Source organism: Arvicola amphibius, chromosome 10 (assembly GCF_903992535.2).
Source record: "Arvicola amphibius chromosome 10, mArvAmp1.2, whole genome shotgun sequence".
Taxonomy (NCBI): domain Eukaryota; kingdom Metazoa; phylum Chordata; class Mammalia; order Rodentia; family Cricetidae; genus Arvicola; species Arvicola amphibius.
Window position 1 is genome coordinate 124,124,269 of NC_052056.1, and position 21,365 is coordinate 124,145,633.

Here is a 21,365-nt window from a genome sequence, read left to right on the forward strand (position 1 = left end):
GCATGTGAACACACAGGCACACCAAACACAATACATATGCAGAAAGTAAGGAGCCTATGAAAAGAAGCAAATCCCACCCACAAACATGACCCAGACACCATTAACATTGTATTTATTGTTATTTAAGCCGCTCAGCAAAACATATACACGTATATACAGTATGCGTGAATACGGAAGACTCAACTTTACATATTTTTTTTTAAAAAAGAAAGAAAAATACCACTCAGTTTCATGAGCTATTGTCACTGTCTTCCAACCAAGCATTTCAGAAATGGTTTCTTTAAGACTCAAAAAAGCTTACAGGCTCGCGCACGGCACCGCAGGGTTAAGGGTTCATATTTTACATGTGCAATAGCGATTTCCTTCTCTCTGCTGGAGTTGGCTGCGCACTGATTACAGGGTTCCCAGGCTTTCACGCTTCGGGCGTGGTTTTCTTCCACTTGTATTCGTTCTACTAAACCAAATTTCATGACATGACATCCTTTTGCTTAAGGCTGTTTCACCCTGGGGTCGCGGGGAGCGAGACCATGATAACATTGGACACTCCCGGGGGTTGGAGATGGCCCGAGCCACACACTGCGGCTGCACGTGGACTGATACTGGGAAGTTGGTTGATGGACGTTAGGACATTCGTTCCCCAGCCTTAAGCAGTGAAGGAGAAGTCATTCTTGTTTGGGAGTGAAAGACTGGCTCTCTCAGACCTCTAGACGTGGCAAACTCTAGAGTTAATGTAGAGTCTGGCCCCAAACCTGGAGGATGCTCCTGTGGCCTGTGGAAGGGGAAGCCATCCCCTCACTGCTTTGGGCACAGAACAGAGGGCCCTTCCTGCTCATCAGCCCATGTCACCTGTTTCTGTCTGCCCTCTGAGCCCCCCACACTGCCCAGGCAACAAGTGCAGACCCTGGGGCTCAGACCTCAGCCAAAAGGAGGAGGAGAACACGAGGGAGAGAGCCAGCTCTTGGCAAGTGGCTCCCACAGTTGAAAGTCCCTTGACACAAACAATGTGGGTATCTGGAGAGCCCCGAGCCTTCAGGCCTCTTGCTAAGAAAAGGAAAGGGGTCTGTCAAGTTGGGGTGGGGGCTCAGAAAGGAGCAACTGGGAAGACACGCTGATACTAGAGCTGGCTCTGGTCAGACCCTCCCAGGGACGGACAGCCCCACAGCAATGGGCACAGAGGTCGGTCAGGTGTAGATCATCCCCTGAGGTGTCCACATCAGCACTGAGATCTCTGCTCCTCTCTGCTTGGGGGCAGGAACTGCCTCTCGAAGGGACACACTGGGCAGGGCTCTGCTTTTGAATCAGAATAAAATGGAATCACAAGGGCAGGAAGGGAACATGAGGACCAGGAATGGACATCATGAAGCCACTCATTTCATTCTTCTTCCCTTCGTCCCTGTGGGAACTGCAGGACCAAAGAGAGTGACTCAGCCTGAGTCCCAGGAGGAGGTGGAAGAGCTGAGGCACCCTGGCTGCCACCTGGGAGAGCAGGGCCAGAAAGTCGATCACTAGGACAACTGATTGCCTCTTCCCTGTCCCCTCTGAGGGTCACAAGGCCACCCTGCTCAGCACAGAGAAGGCAGAGTGTGCAATGGTGAAGTCAGTAAAAGAGAAGGGAGTTCATGACCCTGGCAGGCTCCTTCCTCCAAGCAACTGGACACAGCATCCCAGCATCCAGTACCCAACCCAGGAGGGACCGAAAGAACAGTTCCCAGTGGGAGAAACAGAAGCCAGCTGAAGGCTAAGGGCCAGTGAGGCAGTGGAGAAAGCCCATTCCCGGAAGTTCCTCGAGCTGCTCGTGTGTCTTGTCTCCTAACTGGTGACAGAGTAGCTAATGCTGTGGCGGCCCTGCAGCCTCCACCTGGGAATATTCCAGAACACTACTCTCCAAAATCTCCGTCTTAGTGATAAACAAAGCAAAGGGGAAAGAAAAGGGAAAGGGGGAGAATAACAGAGAATAAAAAAGAAAAGAGGGTAAAAGGTGCACCCCGCCTGGGCTTAACAAAGGCAAGGGCCTTCTAGAACACACTCCAAGTACAGAAAACAGGGGGTTCTCTAGCAGAAAAACGGCTTGAGCCAGTGTTTGCTGTTGGCCTAGAACTGGTACTGGTGTCACAATGTGGCACACAGTTTCCTTAAAATAAACTTTTGAGGTTCTCTTTATCACCTTCCCCAGCCCCTTTCAGTGAACCCTTTCCATTCCGAGTGCCACTAAGCAGGTACCAACCTAGACAAAAACATAAGTCTGCTCAGCCACAGAGGCCCTCATGAGGGGGTAGGGCAGGGGCTACCAGCGGCTCAGGTCAGGGCAGCCACAAATGTCCCGAATCGGTTGGAGATGTCGGAGTGCAGAGACCGCCAGGTGGGTACAGAGGTGCGGGCCTTGGGGTCACCATCTGTGCAGTGGACAGTCAGGCACTGCAGGTGGCTGCCAGGCTGGGTGGCTGAGGCCTTGTTGGTGGGGAGGTCATGGGCTGTGGAGAAAAAAGACACAAGTTAGTGACCAGTGGGGACCCGGTAGGGGTGAAGGCAGAGGGGTGATGAGAAGTAGCCTCTAGCCCTCCTTCATGGCTGGAGATGGTCGCAGAGGCTTGGCTGTGAAAACGACCTAAGAAAAGCCCACCACACCACACCCACACCACCGCTGCTAGGTCTGCTGCTCCCAAGAAGCAGAAAATAGGATAAAATGACATTGGAGTTTGCCCGTCTCTGGTGGACAAAGACTACCAGACACCAGGAGAGTTAAAAGCCCACTGAAAACACATCGTAGGGTGCACAGGGCTTCACAGATATTCTAAAGGAATGGAGAACACTGCCTCGTCCTCTGGACAGACACGTGCTGTGGGCCTCCTCTATACTCAGAACTTCCTGAGATAGACAGACCGCATAGTACACCCTAGAGCTAAGGGCAGCCAGTCCATTTTACAGCTAAGAAAAGCCAAGGTCTCAGGGGACATGGAGGAAATGCTACTGGCGGGATGGAGGAGGAGTCAGTGCCAGTGGAGTGAGTCACCCAGCCAGAGGCGTCTGCCCTCTTAGGGAACAGAGAACGGGCTCAGAAGAGGTGGCTTGGGGGTAGGCCGGCAAGGGGGGAGCCTATGGCCACCCTGCTACATCCTTCACCCTCCCAGCCCTCACTTTAAAGACAGGCATCTGCTGCCCAGATGGGCACAGAAACCTGTCTGGAGAATACAGTTCTAGCCCTACACAGGAACTTCAGTCCCATCCTCTGAAAACGGGATGATCCAGGGACGCTGGTCTCAGATGCCTCGGTTATCAAGGCTAGAACCGCATCCAAGCATTTGTGTAAACTGTAAAGTGCCGTGAAGTAACTGCTCACAGTAGTAGAGCTCCCAGACCGTATCAGTAGACAAGCAGAAGAAGGAATTGGGATGGGGGCCCAACTAAGACTGAGGAGGCACACCCAGATACTGACCTCCGGGACCCACTCATCCCCATCATTACAGCAGAAGCTGCCCACCCACCCCGCCCAGCACCTAGGATTACGAGGTGTCTTCCACCAGAGCCTGGCCCTAACAGGGTGCTAAGCCCCACCCCCTGGGGCAGGCAAGCCTCTAGGGCTTAGGGCTCTGCTCCAGGGCTTCAGAACCTGCAAGGTGGAGAGAAACCTGCCTTGGCTTCTGCCCTCACGCACTCAACTCAATGGACAAGCACTTATCTGGGACCTGTTATATCGTAGTATGGTGGCCCATGGATCCTCCCGAGTGACAGCAGGCAGCAAACAGCACTCTGATCAATCAGGGTGGCGCGGGAGGGGCGGTCCCACTGCTGAGTGCCATGGTGCTACTGCTTTTTCTCTCAGGGCCTTGGAATGGTCCCTGGGAAGGTCACAAGGGAGCCACCCAGAAACCTGTGAGGCCTCACTTCCTAAATCTTGGTCAGGTGGTCTGCCTCCTACCCACGACATGGAGTCTTCACTCATCTTGTAAAAGAAACTGAGGTTTCGAGCTCAGGACAGTTTGGATTTTGCCAGTGGGCCCATCCTCAGTGTGCCTCAGGATGGCAGAGACAGAGGACCCAGGTCCCTGAGCACATGTAGGCCCCAGCTTACTGAAGCAGTGCAGTCCTGGCTCTGTCTGAGCCACTCACGCTTCATCCCAGCAGCAGCCCTGCTTCCTGTCCCGTGTGCAATGTCCCATGAGGGGCGGGTCATCCTCTTAAGAGATTCATGCAGCCATGCCTGCCTGCATCCCTTACACAGAAAACCAGAAGCTCTGAGGAGCAGAGTCTCATCAAAGCAGAGATGAGTCAGGAGGGGCTCAGGGCAGGAGAGAGCCAGGCCCAGGTCTGACTGCAGGCCCCAGAAGGTGATACGACAGAGGTATTTCTTAAGCATAAATCCATTCCCGGGCCACCCTCTGCTTCTGGTCACTCTCTGCTCCCATACCTAGGCTGATGCTTCTTAAACTATATCTGGATCTCAGAGCCAGGCAGTTGCTGTACCTGGGGTGGAGTACAGTATTATCTAATTCTATCCCCAACAAACCAAGAATGTGCTGCCCTTCCTCCATTTTGGCAGAAGCACCTGTGGCTCAGAGAGGATGAGGGGCTGGCCTGATGCCACACATCATAGGCACAGAATTCCCCAGTGTCAGCAGGACCTCATGAGGCCGTCAACCCCAGCCCAGTGTCCACACAGTCCTTTGAGGAGAGAATGCTTTTCTTCAGCTCCTGACGATGCAGGCTCGATTGTACTCATCCACCATAAGTGCCATTACAGTGGGGGGAAGCCTAGGATGGTGGCCCTCAGACTGTCGACTCATGGATGACAAATCTATCCCACAGAAGTTGTTCAAGTCCCAGCCTGTCCCAGCCAAGAAGACGCTAAGTTCCCAAGCCTCAGGTGATGAGCACACCCAGGCCTCCATGTCAGCAATCCAAAGATAACACTGTCTCCCCTCACCAAGCCCCTGGGGCTGAGGGACACCTGGGATTCCTGGGTACCCAGTGCTGGCAGATGTCATAGATTGGCTCTCTTTCAAGCCTGGAGTTCTTGATAGGTAAGGGAACCCCCACACCTAGGCTGCTGGCCTGTCTGCAGTACCGTTCCCCCATTTGTTATTGGAAGTGCTATCCTGGGTGAGCCGGGCTCACAGAAGCTAAGGGACCACGGAGCAGAAGCGCAGGCCTCATGCCAACAGGTGAGGGTGGAGGGGTACCATTGTCTCCATACACCCTGCATGAACCTCATTGATAGTGGCATTTCAGGAGTGAGGGCCCGTAGCTGGCTGGTCAAGAGAGACCAGGAGAGTTTGGACTGCACTTCTGAGACAAGATAGATTCCTCATGCACATAGCCAGGGTCAAGGCTGGCTCTAGGTGGCCCCTGCAAGACCTCTCAAGGCCCTTCCTCACAGGACCAATCCCTGACAGCATCACTGATGATGGCTTTGCCTCATGGTAGAGGTCAGAGCCAGTTCGACTCGCTCACTGTAGCCACAAAGACTCAAACAGGCTTCTGTCTCAGGCACAGGCCTCAGTGAGACAGCAAGACATCAGCCACAGAGCGAAGGCGGAAGTCCTGCAGTGAGGCCAGAAGATGATGCCGATGTCAACTTACTTCTCCTGCGGGTCCAACAGCAATGGCAGGCAGCTCCTATGCACTAGGGTATCTCTGTGTGTCTCACCCCTGGACTTCCAGACCCTGGAGTCTAAGAAATGGGGAGCAGTCGTGCAAAGGGACCAAGGAGGTCAGGAATGTGAGGGGCCTGACTTGCCTTGAGCAGCTACTAGAGCAAGCTGGTGGCTGGCTGCCTGTTTTCTTCCCTCTCCATTTCCTCCCTCCTTCCTCCCCTCTGCTTCCTGGGCTTCCTCCTCTATCCTTCCATTCTTCTGGGTCAACACAGCAATCCTAGCTGCACCCTGCTCTGTACTGAAGCCCCAACCAGGATTCAACGTGAGGACCATGCTCAGACATCAGCAGCCATGCTCCTGCCTCAGTGGCTCTCTAGACCCATTCTACCTTGAGTCCTGGGATGGGGAGCCTGGCCTGGCCTTCTGTTCTCTGCCTACCAGAGGGATGACCAAAGTAAGGGACATGAGTGGGATCCAGCTGGTGCCCAGATTGAGGGTCAGCACAGAGGGGTGGTGGGTGAACCCACCTCTGGGCAGGCCCACATGATACCCAAGCCTCCAAAAGGCCCAGGACTTGCACTTGCTACTCAACAGCCCAGGATCTGAGGGCACCAGACCTAGAACAACGATGCTTTCATCTCTGTGGGGGCTCCCTACGGCCAGCATGAGGCAGAACGGGTATTTTTAACTCCTGGCTTATGTAAGAGGGAGTGTGGGCCTGACAACAGCTAATGCCGCCCCCCACATTCACCTCGCCGAGTCCCAGAAGGGAAGTATATTTTGAATTTCCTTTATTTGGACCCTAGAGGGGTAAAGGGAGAGGTGCTTTGACTTCTGTGACTTCTGCCCTTCGCTGGGCCAGATCACTTCCTGTTCTTGAGCAGCCTGCAGCCAATCTGCTCTCGGCATCCACAGGCCTAGACAGACCTCCCTCCTGCTTACCCCTCCATAGCTTCCCAGACCCAGGACTGAGCCGTGACTTTACACAACCTCCCGGTCACACTTGCCACTTGGCCTCTGGCACCATCTGTTTCTCTCCTACTGTGTGCAGTCTCTACACAAAGTCCTTCCCCACCACACCCACTCTGTCTGTAGCACCCTCCTGTACCCCTGCTGGCTCCCACCTTCCTGCCCAGTTGTCAAACCCATGGGGGGGTCCCTAACCCAAGGTCCATGACCTCCATCCCTGCTAGTAGGCACAAAGGGAGGCATTTGTGTGAACAGCCCCTCCCCACAGGCTAAAGAGGATCAAACACCTGGAGACAGGGCTCAGGTGTACAAGTTCCCAACCACAGAGCCAGCTACTTGCCAGAGATGGATGATGCCACCCAGCTCTGTAGCAACACCACCAGGTGGAGGTATGTGTGGTGGGGATAGGGGAGTGTCGGGGTGTTGGGTGAGGACGTGCATGTGTGCACTCCTGAGAGCACACTTATGGGGTCCTGCTCCATCACTCGGCCTTATTCCCTGAGACAGGGTCTCTTGCTGGAGCTGGAGCTAAGCTAGCCGGCAGCAAGGCCCATCCCTCCTCCTGTCTCTGCTTGGCATGGTGCTCGAGTTGCAGTCTTTGTATACACATGCCTAGTTCCCCACCTGGTGTAGAGACCTGAACTCAGGCCCTCATGTTTGCACATCAAGTTGCTGTGCTGCCTGAGTGTCTCCCTGGCCTAACAATATTCCACCTATCAGGACAAATAAACATGACCATTTCTTTAGCAATCCAGCCTTATGGCTTCAATTGCAAGTATGGATTTCAGAAAGGGCGGATGTTCCAGGTTAAGATCCTTGGAGATGCCTGCTCCTCTGTGAGGGGCACTGCTTCATGGGGACAGTGGGAATGGAAACTGCCTGCCACCCATAGCTTAAATGTTTCCCCAAAGGAGATCTACATGGATAGTCATTCACATGCTACGCAGACCAGGCTCTGGGTAACCTACGCATAAGTGCCAGACTGTGAGGCTAAGGCCGACACAAATCAGCTCCCTGAATCTCTGCATCCCACCCTGAAACCCAGGATTGGTTATTCCTGACTGGCAATGAGGGGACATTAGGTTTTGGCTGCTCTGTGGGCTATGCTATGTACAAGAGTCAGGGCTCATGCAGGACTCAGGGTTGTGGGAGGTGTGGGGGCAGATTTAAGGACAAGTACAGAATTTTTCAGGAGAGGAAGAAGAGGGACATTAGAAGACCGTTGGGGACTCTTTCTGAAAAAATAAAAAAAAATCTTCACACAGCCTTGGGCATCCAGAATCGGGAGTGAATTATACTCTGAGGGGTGGGGATGAGGAGAGCAAAAGCTCAACGGGATCAGTCATGAGGTATCTGGAAGGAGTCTGGTCCTTCTGGAAGCAACTGGGAGCCAGAGAGGATTCAGAATAAGGGCAGAGTATTGGGGATAAGTAGGTAAGAGTTCACATCTTCCGTACCCCAATCTTGACACAGGACTCTTGACTTGGAAAAACCCACAATCCCTGGTGTCCTTCAACCCTGAGCAAGCTGGAGATTGGAGTCACTGTCACCACCTGAATGGCACTCTGGAAAAACTCTTGCCTGGTTAGGACAACCAGGAACCCTAGGCGGTTCACACCTGCAGCTCTGATCCCCCGCAGCCACACCACACCTCCCTGAGCCTCTGCCTCCTCTCTCCATAACAGATGCAAGCATCATGGCTTCTCCCTCACACCAGCATGTCCTCACTGAAGTTACAGGGAGGGAAACCGAGGCCAGGAAAAGCAGCACCGAGAAAGCGGTGTATGAACAGGGTGAATCTCATTTTCCGGTCATTTTCCCTGTGTGTGCAGGGAGATCAGAGAGATGGACAGGGCAGTTAGGAGACTCACTTATGCAAATATTAACAATGACAGGCAACAACTGTGGCTAACAGCACCCCAGTCTATTCCTCAGCACCCACTGGGGGCCCTGTCTTGTCTCCTTGTCCCCTGACCCAGTCACAGAGATGCTTGCTTCACCCAGGCTAACTGATCTTGGCTCATACCTGCAAGCAAAGTTTTACTAGCACATGGCCTTTTTTTGTGGCCATTTTTCTGTCGTTGTGCCATGAGTCTGGGCTTTCCAGAGAAGCAATAGTTAACCAAAAACCTGGGTACCCTGTGACCTAGGCAAAATGAACTGCTGCACTGTATAACCCACAGACGCCAGATCTTAACTGACATCTCTACAGAGATGCCAACCTTCAAACCTGTGGCTCAAGTTTATACAAGGAGGAAGTTACCATGTCTACCGGGTGCTTAATACACACTCTAGACATGTGAGGATGTTACACCATGACAATTAGGGGGTTCTGAAATACCCTTATTGGTCGCTGTGGCCCCACCTTTCTTTTGACTGTGGACACTTTCTCTCCTCAATGAACCAGAGTTGCTCTAAAAATGTTTTGAATATCTTTTTTTTTTTAAAAAAGGGGGGGTGGAAAGGGAGGGAGGGAGGGAGGAAGGAAGGAAGAAAGGAAGAAAGGAAGAAAGGAAGGAAAGTCATTATTTCCACAGTTTCCCTAAAAGAAGAGAAATGGGCTCTCTGAGATGGAGCAAGGCTGCCACATTCAGCCAGAGAAGCATCCTGGAAGCCCAGCCCCAAACTGACACAGCCAGTGATGACCACCTGGGAACTGAGACAGGGTCTCCACAGCCCAGGCTAGCCTGGAACTCCTTTTGAGACGACAGAGTCTCACACAGCCCAGGCTAGCCTGGAACTCCTTTTGAGACAGGGTCTCACACAGCCCAGGCTAGCCTGGAACTCCTTTTGAGACAGGGTCTCACACAGCCCAGGCTAGCCTGGAACTTTTTTAACTTGACCCCCTAAAGTCCACCTCCCCAGGGCTGGGATTATAACTGTGTATGACCAGGCCTGTTTATGTAGTCCATGGTTTTGTGCATGCTAGGCTGGCATTCTGCCAGCTGAGCCACATCCGCAGCCCCAGCCGACCCTCCTGACGGCCTGTGAGAACCAAAGCCACATGACTGAAGTGGACAGGCTAGAAGTGAACACAGGTCTGTGTAGGTCCAGAGCCCTTTGGACGTTGGTGTTGAGAGCACTCGTCCCCAGCTGCCCCTCCCAAGGCTGTGATAACCAGCCTCTACTGACACTCTAGAACTGAGTGTCTGGTCTGATTTCCTCTCATCAGGGTCTCCCCTCCCACTATAGAAAACCAGGTGCCAGCTCTGCCAGAGGCTGGCAGTGTGACCTCAGGAACACTGCTTGCTGTCTCTTAGCTGCTATCCCTTTTCTAAGAGGAAGGTGAGAGTCAGCTGACAGAACTGTGACTCCATGACCTGCAGAAGCCCCCAGTGGGTGTTCCCACCTCCAACCATCCTGTGGACTGCTGGGAAATGTTCCTTAATCTCTGCCTTGGGGGTGGGAGAAGGCTTGAAGGATTGAGCCCTGGTGACTGGCTTAGCTCTGAGTTCCCACTGGGTCTGTAACACCCAAGTGCAGTTTCTGGCATCACCCAGGAGGGTCGGGTGTGGACTCCTAGAGGAGCAGAGGCCTCCAAGGGAAGCGGCAGGTTCAGGGGTGGGAGCCAGCAACTGAGTCAGCCTGTCCTCACCTTCTGTCAGATTTCCCCCTGGACAAGACACATTTTGTAACACCCACACTCCACCTCGGGAGGGATTTTCTCTGTTTGGCTTATATCGCTAGGACACACATGCTGGATTAAAGCCCAGAGCTTCTCCTCCAAGGGCAGAGGTCAAAAGTTCCTTGTGCCTGTGACCTTCTAAAGAAGATAGAAAGAGACTCCAGAAGGCAGGTTTGATAGGTGTTGTAGCACGGAAGCAAGGGCCAGGCCGTTTAAGTCATGGCAGAAGAGCAACTAGATCCATCAAAGACACGATGCAGGTGCAATCACGGCCATCACAGCCCATTGTCACCGAGGAGTGGCACCACACAAGCCTTCATTCACCTTGCTGGGGTACTGCTGTCCCCTATCTCCACCTAACTTATTCTCCTGCATGCCCTTGCCTTAGCAAGGCTGTCCATGCCCCATGTTGCACCTGGTGTCACCTGTACTGTAACCCCAAATTCTCATTCTCGCCTGTACAACCCAACAGTGTAATTTCTATACACCGAGGGCCTTGTCTTCTGCTCCCAGGGCTGGCATTGGTGTTGCATACAGGAGGTCTTGTAGTATGCCAGTCCCTGAGGAAGGCTTGCCATCACTCAGGGCCTCCAGGTCAACATGAATAGAAACTTGCAGAGGAAGTTGCTGCTGGTGGCTGAAGACACAGGACTTCCTGAAGGGCCACCACTGTGCTCCCCAGGCTTACAGACAGGGTACACCGTGCTTCAGAGCCTGGGCCCTAGAGTATCCCTGTGAGCTTCCGATACAGAGAGGAAGAAGAAAGTAGGCTAGACCTCAGCATGGGCTGACAGGTGCCCTGGAAACCCCCTGTGTCCACCATGCCTGGCTGTGGCATGGGTCCTAGGATGATGTTCTCTGAGTGATATTTAAGTTGACTTCAGTTCCCAACAACTCTGCAGCCATCTCTGGACAAGGGGAGTAGAACTGGGGTTGGGGAGTGTTGAGGCGCTGATTCTGAATGACGGAGAGTGGAAGGAAAGAAAACAAGAGCTGGAGAGAGACAGACAGAGCTCAGCTGAGTAGGGGGCTTCCCTTTAGCTGACGTTTCCGAGAACGGGCGCCACCTTCCCCATTCCTAAGCATCATGTACACACACTCCCATTCAGAAAGACAGGACAACTTGCTCAACACCAAACATCTCCACCACACACTGACATGAGGCCTGGCCAAGTCCTGGCCAGTACCTACCTGTTCTAGCACCATCCCCCACCAGAGGTAGGTGAGGGAAAGGGGAGCTGGAAGAGGTCCCGCTGTCCTAACTCCAGGCAGCCTGCCTTCCCTCACAGCTACCCATTGTACACCTGGAACTACCAGGCTGTTTCCTGGGGCCTCAGGCAATGAGAGCCTACATACAGTCTCTGACACTGAGCGTCAGACCCAGGCCGCTGCCCAATGCAGCTCAGCACTGTGGAAAGCAGTTCTCAGCCCCAGAGAGAAGAGCAGGCCCCAAGCAGGCAGCCATCCACCCAGGAACACATGCAGAGGAGTTGGCTGTTGGGGGCAGAGCCAAAGCCAGGACTATCTATCTCTGTTGCCAAGCAACAGACTTAGGACTCACCTGAGTTCTTGGATTAACACTAGAAAAAGACCTTGGAATCAAAAACCCCTAGAGGCCAGAACTGGGGTATCCCAAAGTTGCCCTTCCATCCCTACATGTGCACACACTAACTGTTCTGACATTTCTAAGTTAAATGAAATTTAGAAATGACAATCAACCTAGCCACACCAGCCAGCCCACGACTGCAGGAGGTCCGTGGAGACTACATGGATCGTGGGCCACGCCAGCCTGTCCACGACTGCAGGAGGCCCGTGGAGACTACATGGATCATGGTAGTGAAGACATTTCCACTAATCCAGAATAACCTGCCAAGTCCATCCCAATCTGTGTCAAGGGCTAGCATGACAACTGTTTTTCCTACAAAGAAGCACTACCATTTCCTAGCAGGAAGATCCTTCCACTGAGCCACACCTGGGGCCAAGAGGCCCCACGGGAGTTTCCTAGGGTTATCAGATATCCTTATAAACCACAGAGATGGCTCAGGGGTTAAGAGCATTGCCTGCTCTTCCAAAGGTCATGAGTTCAATTCCCAGCAACCACATGGTGGCTCACAACCATCTGTAATGAGGTCTGCTGCCCTCTTCTGGTCTGCAGACACAAACAGAGTATTGTATACATAATAAATAAATAAATAAATTAAAAAAAAAAAAATAAACCACAGCACTGGCTCTGATGGACCCCAGATCCAGCCCCGGTTTTTGCCCAGCACAACAAAGGAGAAATCGAGTTCCAGAGCAGTAAAATGACCAAGCCAAGGTCAGCTGATAGAGACACACTTCATGAGGCAGGTGTCACTGGCAGAGCATGCCTGTAATCCTAGCACTCAGGAAGCTGAGACAGAAGGTCCAAGAGCGACCACCCTGGGCCCCATGCTGAGTTTAAACCAGTCTAGGCTCGACAGGACCCTCTCTCAAAGCACACAACCTCACATTTGCCTTCTACTAGCCCCATCAGGTCTGAGCCGTGAAAGCCTTGGGTGACTTTAATCCACTTAGCAAAGAGCCTTGGAGATGCAGAGGCTGAAGGGTGGTGGTGGTGATGATGATGAGACAGTGATGTTTGCAATGACAGTGTCAGAAGTAATAATAGCAGATGTCATGCTATCACACGCCAGGTGCAACTCAGTTTCATGGAGCCTCCTCTATGCTCAGGACGGCCTCTAATGCATGCCTTTTTGGGGAGCTGAGAGGAAATCATGGCATGCAGGAGCTACTGGGTGTAGGAAGGGAGACGTCATCAGCTAATGACAATGACCAGCACTTTATATGCCTATGAGGTGTCCTCCTACTTGACCTTAGCACGACCCTGTGGTGGTAGCAAGCATGGAGCCCTGCTGGCCAGAGCTGGGCTCCGACTGCTACTCTTCTCTATCATTCCCTAGCCATACAACCTTGAACAAGCTGACTTTTAGGGGCCTCTGTTTTCTCCTGTGTCAAATAAGAATCAGGATAGCAGATGTCCCCAGGGATTCTGCAGGAGTCACCAATGCTACAGTGGGTTGTCATCACAATGATAATCACTATGGCACCAGTATCACGGTCACTGTTGCCATCCCCACCACCACCGCCATCATTAATATCGTCGTCGCTGTCCTAGTTAGGGTTTCTATTGCTGTGACAAACGCTGTGACCAGAACCATACGGGAAACGGTTTATTTCATTTTACACGTCCACCATCAAAGGAACGGGGCAGGAACTCAAGGCAGGAACCTGGAGGCAGGAGCTGAAGCACAGACCATGGAGGAACTGCTTCCTGGTTTGCTCAAGCAGCTTTCTTCTAGCACCCAGGACCAGTTTGCCAAGGGTAGAACCATTTTTAGTGGGCTGGGCCTTCCTACATCAAACATTAAGTGAGAAAATGTTCTCATATTTGCCTATAGGCCAATCTTATGAAGCCATTTTCTCAATTAAGATTCCCTCTTCCAAGATATGTCTAGGTTTGTGTCACATAGACAAAAACAAACCAGAAGAATCACTACTATTACCACCTAAATTGCTGCTGCCACCACCACCACCACCACCACATCATCATCATCACCATCATCACCACCACCATCATTACCATTACCAAGCAGTATAGTTTGTAGGCTGGGGTTTCCTGCCTAACCTGGGCCCAATTTAAGGCTGAATTATGGAAAGTCATGAGGAAGGCCTAGTTTTCTCAGCTGGCCCCAGGAGGCCTCACACATAGAGCCATGTAGCCCAAACAAGGCCCCAAACAGGCCGCCCATCCCAAGCTGCAGACCCCTTCTGGCCCTCCAGGAGCTCTATTGGGGAAATAGGCCCCCTGGGGAACCAGGAAGAAAAAGGGGACCCTTGTCCCAAAGCTACTGCTGTTGCCAGCCTACCCTGAGGCCCAAGGGGGGGTCTCGAGCCACTCTGAAAGGCTGCTGAGGCTCATTCAGCTGCGTGCGGGTGGCTCCAATGAGTTCATTTTACCTCAGTAGAATATTAAGCAGTTCCCAGGGAAACGTGCTGAGCTTGATTTCAGAGCAAGTGAGGAGGGAGGGAGAGAGGAAGAGAAAGCATGGACCAGTCAGAGGAGAACTCGATTCTGTCTCTGCCGCTCCAGAGCCTCCCAGGCTGAACCAGGCCAGAGACTGTCAAGGGAGGGCGTAGGCTGGCCTCTCAACAAGTCAATGCTTCAGTCAGGGCTCCTAGCTTCCTGGGTAGGAAACCCATGGGCCAATTCCATAGGAGGGGAATCCGAGTCAGAAGGGAACAAGTGATTTCCTAGGGGCTTCCTAGGAGAATGAGAGGATTCAAATGCAGGTTCACAGATATCATCTTGGTCCTTCCATTGACACCTCTCTGTAGGCCTTGAACTGCTAAATATGGCGCCTCCTGCTTACTCAGTCACTCCTGCACCCTGTTGTCTGATGTTTAAGTCCTTCCGTCCATCTAGCCTACCCGAGGTTAGCAAGCATGTCTAAGTATTTTACTACAGCTTCTCCATTGCAGATGGGGAAACTGAGGTACAGCCTATAAGGTAGCTACTGCCCATAGTCAAGGGTAGAGACTTGTAGCAGACCCTCCCTTCTCTACCACAAATGCACTACCAGCTCACCATGGAAGCCAGCATTTCCTCCCTATAATGAAAAACAGAGCAACGAAGTGACTTACACACTGCTACACAGCCCTAGTTTAGAGACCAGCCGAAAGGCTGGACTAGGTCAGAGTTCCCTACCTCCAGCTCTCACTGGCTTCCATGGGGCCCCTCATGCTTCTAGCTATCCATAGAGGGGCTAATCCCAGCAGGGCCTCCTTACTTTGAGACCTGACACTGCTGTGTTCCCACTGCTCAGATAGAGAAACTGAGATCTGGAGACAGCATTCATTATATATAGGCTGGTGTAGAGAGTGGCTCCACCAGCCACTGGCAGACAGGTCCCAGTGTCAGCCCCAGAAACTCTCTCTCCCCTGAGCCACATTTCTCAGATCTCCCACCTCCAAATTCCTTTTGGTGGCATCTCCAGGCCAGAGCTTAGTGCTGCTATAGGCTGGTTAAGGTCCCCTCACTAGGGTCTGGGGACACTGAGGGTAATGCCATGTGTCCTCAGCCACACTGGCTGACTGCCCACTGAGTGATCACAGAGTAGCTGAGAAGTCCATCTGCGAGTCAAGCCCCCTCTTACAGAATTCTGTGGGGTGGGGTGGGCAAGAGAGGGTCTGAGGACTGAGACCTGGAGAAGCTTCATCTACTGTCACCTGTTACAAGCTGGGAGACTGAGCCCAGCACCACCCTGCCAGGACCTCAGTTTCCCTATCTTTAAGTCAAGACACAGCATAGCTTCCAGTGAGGGGCGGACTTTACCTGAGCCTTGCATATGGCCTGGTGGCTTGAAGCAGTGGATGTGGCCATACCTGCCCAGCACGACCACAACCAAGTCTGAATAGTGGCCAACACATGTGGGAACCTTCTGCTAAGGTGAGCTACTATGCCTGCTCCCACTGCGAAACTGCTGGCCATTTTAGACTCAGTTCACGTCCAAGGATAGATAGTAGGGAATTGGAACCTGTGTTTCTGAGTCATTGACACAAGCATATTGGGAAGAAGGGAAGCAGGAGCAGGGGGCAAAAGAAGAGGCTATAGATTTCCTTCAGCAGAACTCAATTACCTGCCCCAAGCAAACTTAAGAAAAATCTAGTACCAGGCCTCCTCTGACATCAGCCGATGCTGGTGTGCTCTTGAAGATTTAACCCTGGCAGGGTCTTTTTCTTTGGGTCTCTCTGGGCAGGGACCACCCATTTAAAAGCCAAGATGGCCTCTCTGAGGGAGAAACCTAGCTGTCCCACTTGAGGTCATCTCTAGTTAGAGCCAAAGATGACAACAAATTCATCAAATGTGATTTCTGCAGGGACACCCCTGATTAAGCCATGGGTCTTGGTTTAATTGTCTTCAAATGCAGACAGGAAGGCCCGGTCACATGGATTTCAACCTGACCCTGTTAAAGATAATAATAACCAATAAAACGCACAGGGAAGGCTAACACTCAGTGGGAGGCTGGCTAGCTTCAGGGCAGGCAGGGAACAGTGCTTAGAGCAGTGGTTCTCAACCTTCCTCATGATGTGACCCTTACAATACAGCTCCTCATGTTGTGGTGACCCCAACCATAAAATTATGTTGTTGCTACTTCATAAGTACACTTTTGCTACTGTTATGAATCATAATGTAAATATCTGTGTTTTCCAATGATCTTAGGTGACCCTGTGAAAGGGTCATTCAGCTCCCAGGGGGTCATGGCCCACAGCTTGAGAACCACTGGCCTAGAAGAAGGCATGGGGACTGCCCCAATCTCTGGGCTCAGACTCCTCTTTCTTGACATTGCATGGCTCCAGGTTCCCCAACAGCCCTGATCTCTGCCTGGCCATCTTGGGTACATACTGGTGCATGCTGGGATGGCTGCTGCAGGAAGGAGAAGAGAAAGGGTGGAGGTCTCGGGGGACGGCATCAAAGATACCTAGTCAGCTCAGCTCCTGCCCTGAGAGTGTGAACTTGAGGCTAGCCTGGGCTATATCTCAAGAGGAAAGACCTGCAGGGTGCTTCTTCCCAAGCTGCCCTGGTAACAAGGCAGTGACAAAGCAGCAGGGGTGGCCTGTCTCATCACTGCCCGTGCCCACTCGCAGGTGACATTCTCATTCTGTGAGATGCTCTTGGCAGTCTCCCAGGGACTTTCTACAACAGTTTCCTCGAATTAGCAAGGGGCAGATTTTCCAAAGCCATACACAAGCGCAGACTGAAGAAGCGGCTCCACAGAGCAAGGCGTTTAAAACGAATGGGTGGGGCCAGCGAGACAGCCCAGGGGGCAAAGCCACTTGCTGCCAAGCCTGGCGACCTGACTTCAATGCCCAGAACAAACAGTAGAATGACAGAACCAAGAGTTGTCGTTTGACTTCTCTGTACGCACATACACACAAATAATAAATTAACAACAACAAAAACAAAACACCAATTTCCATTCCTCCACAGACGCATTTTCTTACTGGCTTGCATTTGAAAACACACAGCAAACCTGGAAAGTCCCACAGCCCAGCACCGCTCTGCCCTGCCCAGCGCTGGGATCACCCCCACCTGAAACAACGCACTGGGCTCTCCCTTGGTCCTGCCCAAGACCCCTGTGCAGGAGCGCTGACTCCCTTCTCTCCGCAGCATCCCTCGCTGCCCACAGGTTCCAGATTCTACACATAAGTGACGAAAATCATGTTCCCACGAAGGTCTGGAACAGCTGAGCCATGCCATACCCCACGTAACCCAAACTGAGGAAACTGAGGCTTGAGCTGAAGGGTCTATCCGGCAGGACACCACAGCCTTTGATTCTTTCACTGTCTTCCTCCCCTAAGTCTGGGACACAGCTTTCTAAGCTTCGGGGTGCTAAGACAGCAGAGTGCTGGAGCTGCTGTGCTCAGTATTTTCTGGACCCACCTGAAATCAACAGGAAGCAGCCCTGCCAGGATGGCCCTGTGCCCTTTACGCACAAAAAGCTCCCTGCTCCTTAGGAGAGGCCAGGATCCATGTCTTAGATCCCAGAGGCAAAGATAAGGCTGTCTTTGCCCCAGTCACACCCCATAATGACACTGATGCCAGAGCTCTGAGCCTAGCTCTGTTGCCTGTGGAGAATACTCAACAAAACTGGACTAGCCCAGGGCAGGGAGTGTGGGAGAGCAGTGTTACCTCCAGTACATGCTAAGGAAGTGCAGCCTCCTTCTGTGCCCTTGCCTAAGCATTGCTCAGAAAAGCCAGTGTGAGTCTGCATACCATTCCTCCAGAAGGTATGGACTTGGGCAGGTCACACCCAATCACTGAGCCTGGGTTTTCAGCTGAGGGTGCTCACATTCCTTTGCCACACAGAAAACTGGGAGAAAGTGAAAGAAAAGCTTCCAGAAGGTGGCCAGGGCAGTTGCCTGGGTGGAGCCTGTGCCTCCCTGCTGGAGACCGCTATGGACCTCAAGAACAAGGGCTGAGGAACCCCTGGACCAGCAGATCAATACCAGCTTGCCCAGAGCAAAGGACCACAAACTCCCCAGGTGAGGTAAGCTGGGCCCTACCTTGGTGCCTCAGTTCCTTCTCCTGGGAGTGACAGGGATACCCCCTGCCCTAACTGGTGGCCTGGCTTGGAATGAGAAAAACATTCTGGGTCACCTTAAATTCAAATAAACCCCAGTTAACTGGAAATCTAAGGTGACGGTGACATGGGCTCCCACCTTCCAGATCCCCAAACATCCTCAGCTCTCACCACAGCCACTGTGAAGCCACAATGTCCCAACTGTGTGCACAAACCCTCTGGACTCTGTCATTGTACCCTTGAACCTGCAGCTTCAAGACACACGAGTCCACGTTATAGATCCAGGAATTCAAGAGCATTTATACCACGGCCATCGGTAGCTTTGCGTTTGCCCCAGAATGCCACAGCTCATTCTTTCTCACGGTCCAAAACTCAGCATTGTGGCCACAGCTCACACAGACCGCCCTTGGCCCAGGCTAGAGACGTGTGCATGCCCTTCCTTGTTTTCAGGCTAGCCCATCCAGTGATGCTGTCTGTGGTCTGTCTCCTAGCCTAGAAGGCAGACTGCACCACAGTGGGACTTTGATCCCATGGCTCCCCTCAGTCCCACCATATGGTGAGGGCTTGGTGTGTGCCTGTTGAATGACCCCAGGCCACTTACTGCTATCCAGGCATTTCTCAGCTTCCTGAGCACTACCGATGGGTGGAGCTAGATGGTTTTACTGTCGGGTTGGAAGGGGCCATACCTCATGTTTAACAGCCTGCCAGCCTTGGATCCATTAGACTCTAGGAGGAGCCTGACTCAGTGTGACAACCAGAGCTGTATCTAGATGCTGCCAACATCTCCCTGGGGATATCACCCTGGGTCAGGCCACACTGACAGCCCAGTTTGCAGCTGTGAACACTGAGGCTCAGAAAAAAAGCAGAGCTGGGTTGAGGGTCAGAGAACCATCCCTTCCCTCTACACCCAGCATCCCAAAGCTCTCTGCTGCCTCTCTGCTGCTTAGCCCATACCCACCTTTGAGAGGCTCACAGGATTACAGGGGAAGGAACCAATGCTCAGAGAAGCAGCATTCCCACCCAAAGCCACACAGCACAGGAGGATCTACTCCCTGAGCCCAACAGGAGCAGAGAGAGGCCTCACTATCTGTCAACACTCTGCCCCCAGGTCACTCTCTGTTCAGTCCCAGTTCTGCAGGTTGCTGAGGCCCCACCTGAGGTGCTAGACACCAGGGTTTGTGGGTATCCTGTCAGCTCCCAGACTGTTTATGGCTGGCTCTGGCTCCTTGCCCAGAACTGGGAGGCTAGGGTCGGGGTAGCTCATGAATTCCTCCAACAGGAAGGGTGACCGTTATGCAGACCAGGGACGGCTTCCCAGCCGGGTATTGCTGTCAGGAGGAAGAAAAACACCTTCATGCTCCCAGCTGCCGGCGACCAACAGTGCTTGACAGCACCGCCACCCCACCCCACCCCACCAATGCCGGCATGAGGTCTGTCCAACAGCCTCAGACAACCCAGCTCCCAGTGAAAAAAGAAAAAGGTACAGGCAAAACTCGGTTGAAGTACATCCCTCACTGGGAGCTACGCTGTGTGACCTTGGCTGAGTTGCGTGGCCTCTCTGAGCAGTTCTCTCAGACAAGAGGATCTGTAGGCGGCTTATCTCCCACCCTCCAGCCTGACGGTGAGGCTGAATTATTATTGCCTCAGTTTCCCCAAACCTCAGATCGGACAAACAGCAAAAGTGAAGCTCTGTGTCTTCTATCTCTGGAAGTCTTAACCGCCAAACAACCAGCCGAGCAGGCTAAAGACTGGCTCTGTGAGGAGGGCCCCCCCCCCGACGGCGGCTCTTTGAGGAAGAACTATTATTAGTCTCTTCATCAACGAGAAAACAGAAGCACAGAGAGGCTGCGTAACCTGCCCAATGATAGGAAGGATAGCTGCTGGGTTTTGAGCCCAGGAGGTCTGGCTTTGGAGCCTTTGCGACCCTATTCCCACAGCTGCCACCACCACACTGTATGATTTTCTTGGGCTTCTGTGGGGGAGATCTTCCTTTTCTCCTTTTTCTTTGTGTCAAGGATGCCAGACAGGCAGTGATGAACTGAATATCTGAGACAACACGATCAGAAAAGCCAGAGAGCCAGGCCTGGGGAGTCTCTCATGTGGAGGGATGAGGTACCCCACAGTGTCCCCAGGAACCAGACCCACCTGCAAGGGCAGAAAATGCTGAATGTCCCTGGGGGATGCATGTCCTAGGGCAGTCCAGAAAGGTTTGGAAATTTCTAGTTTGTGAAACCTGACTTTGGTCAGTACAAAACTTAGCTGGATGAGAGCCTACCTCCCCAGTGAAAAAGAAAAAGCCTCAAGCAAGGCTCCATTGAAAGTCCATCTCTCGGGGCTGGAGAGATGGCTCAGAGGTTAAGAGCATTGCCTGTTCTTCCAAAGGTCCTGAGTTCAATTCCCAGCAACCACATGGTGGCTCACAACCATCTGTAATGGGGTCTGGTGGCCTCTTCTGGCTTGCAGGCATACACAGACAGAATATTGTATACATAATTAATAAATATTTAAGAAAGTCCATCTCTCACTGGGAGCTATGTCGTGTGACCTTGGCTGAGTTGCCTAGCCTCTCTGGGCAGTTCTCTCAGCTGGAAAATGTTTCAGGACAGGAAAATTAAAGACAAGAATAAATTTCTCCCACCTGATAACTTTTGCTTTAACGTGGTTTCGCACATGGAGACAGGAGGTGTATTCTTCAGCCACAGCAATACCTCCCAACATGAACACCTGAACAAAGCAAGCCCACCAACCAGTCCCAGGGAATCCAGTGGCAAGCTCACAGCACTTTGTAAGCTGCCTAGCCTGTACCTGATCCCCTGCCCAGATTGGCATTCAGGCGGGCGGGCGCTACTAGACCTGGCCCCCAGAGCAGCCACTTGCTGGGCACTCAGGACAAAACAGTCCCCTTCCCAGCTGTCACCTAGAAAGGAGCTGGGCAGGCAAACACAATCAAAGAGAATCATGGGAACTCCCCAAGCTGGGGGACTGCGGGGGGTTGGGGGGCAGTCTCAAGGGCCAGGCCAGGTCTCAGCCTCCAGAATTCGGGGTTTAGAGCTAATT

The 21,365-nt window shown here is 52.5% G+C and overlaps 1 protein-coding gene across 1 annotated transcript in view; it reads right to left on the reverse strand.

The window, feature by feature from the left end:
- Window positions 1–2,295: 2,295 nt before the first annotated feature.
- The window catches only part of Mn1 (MN1 proto-oncogene, transcriptional regulator), a 34,007-nt gene continuing 14,937 nt past the window's right edge, over window positions 2,296–21,365 (reverse strand). The window contains exon 2 of the mRNA XM_038344631.1: window positions 2,296–2,471. Coding sequence (XP_038200559.1) covers window positions 2,296–2,471 — 176 coding nt within the window. The remainder of the gene's footprint in view (window positions 2,472–21,365) is intronic.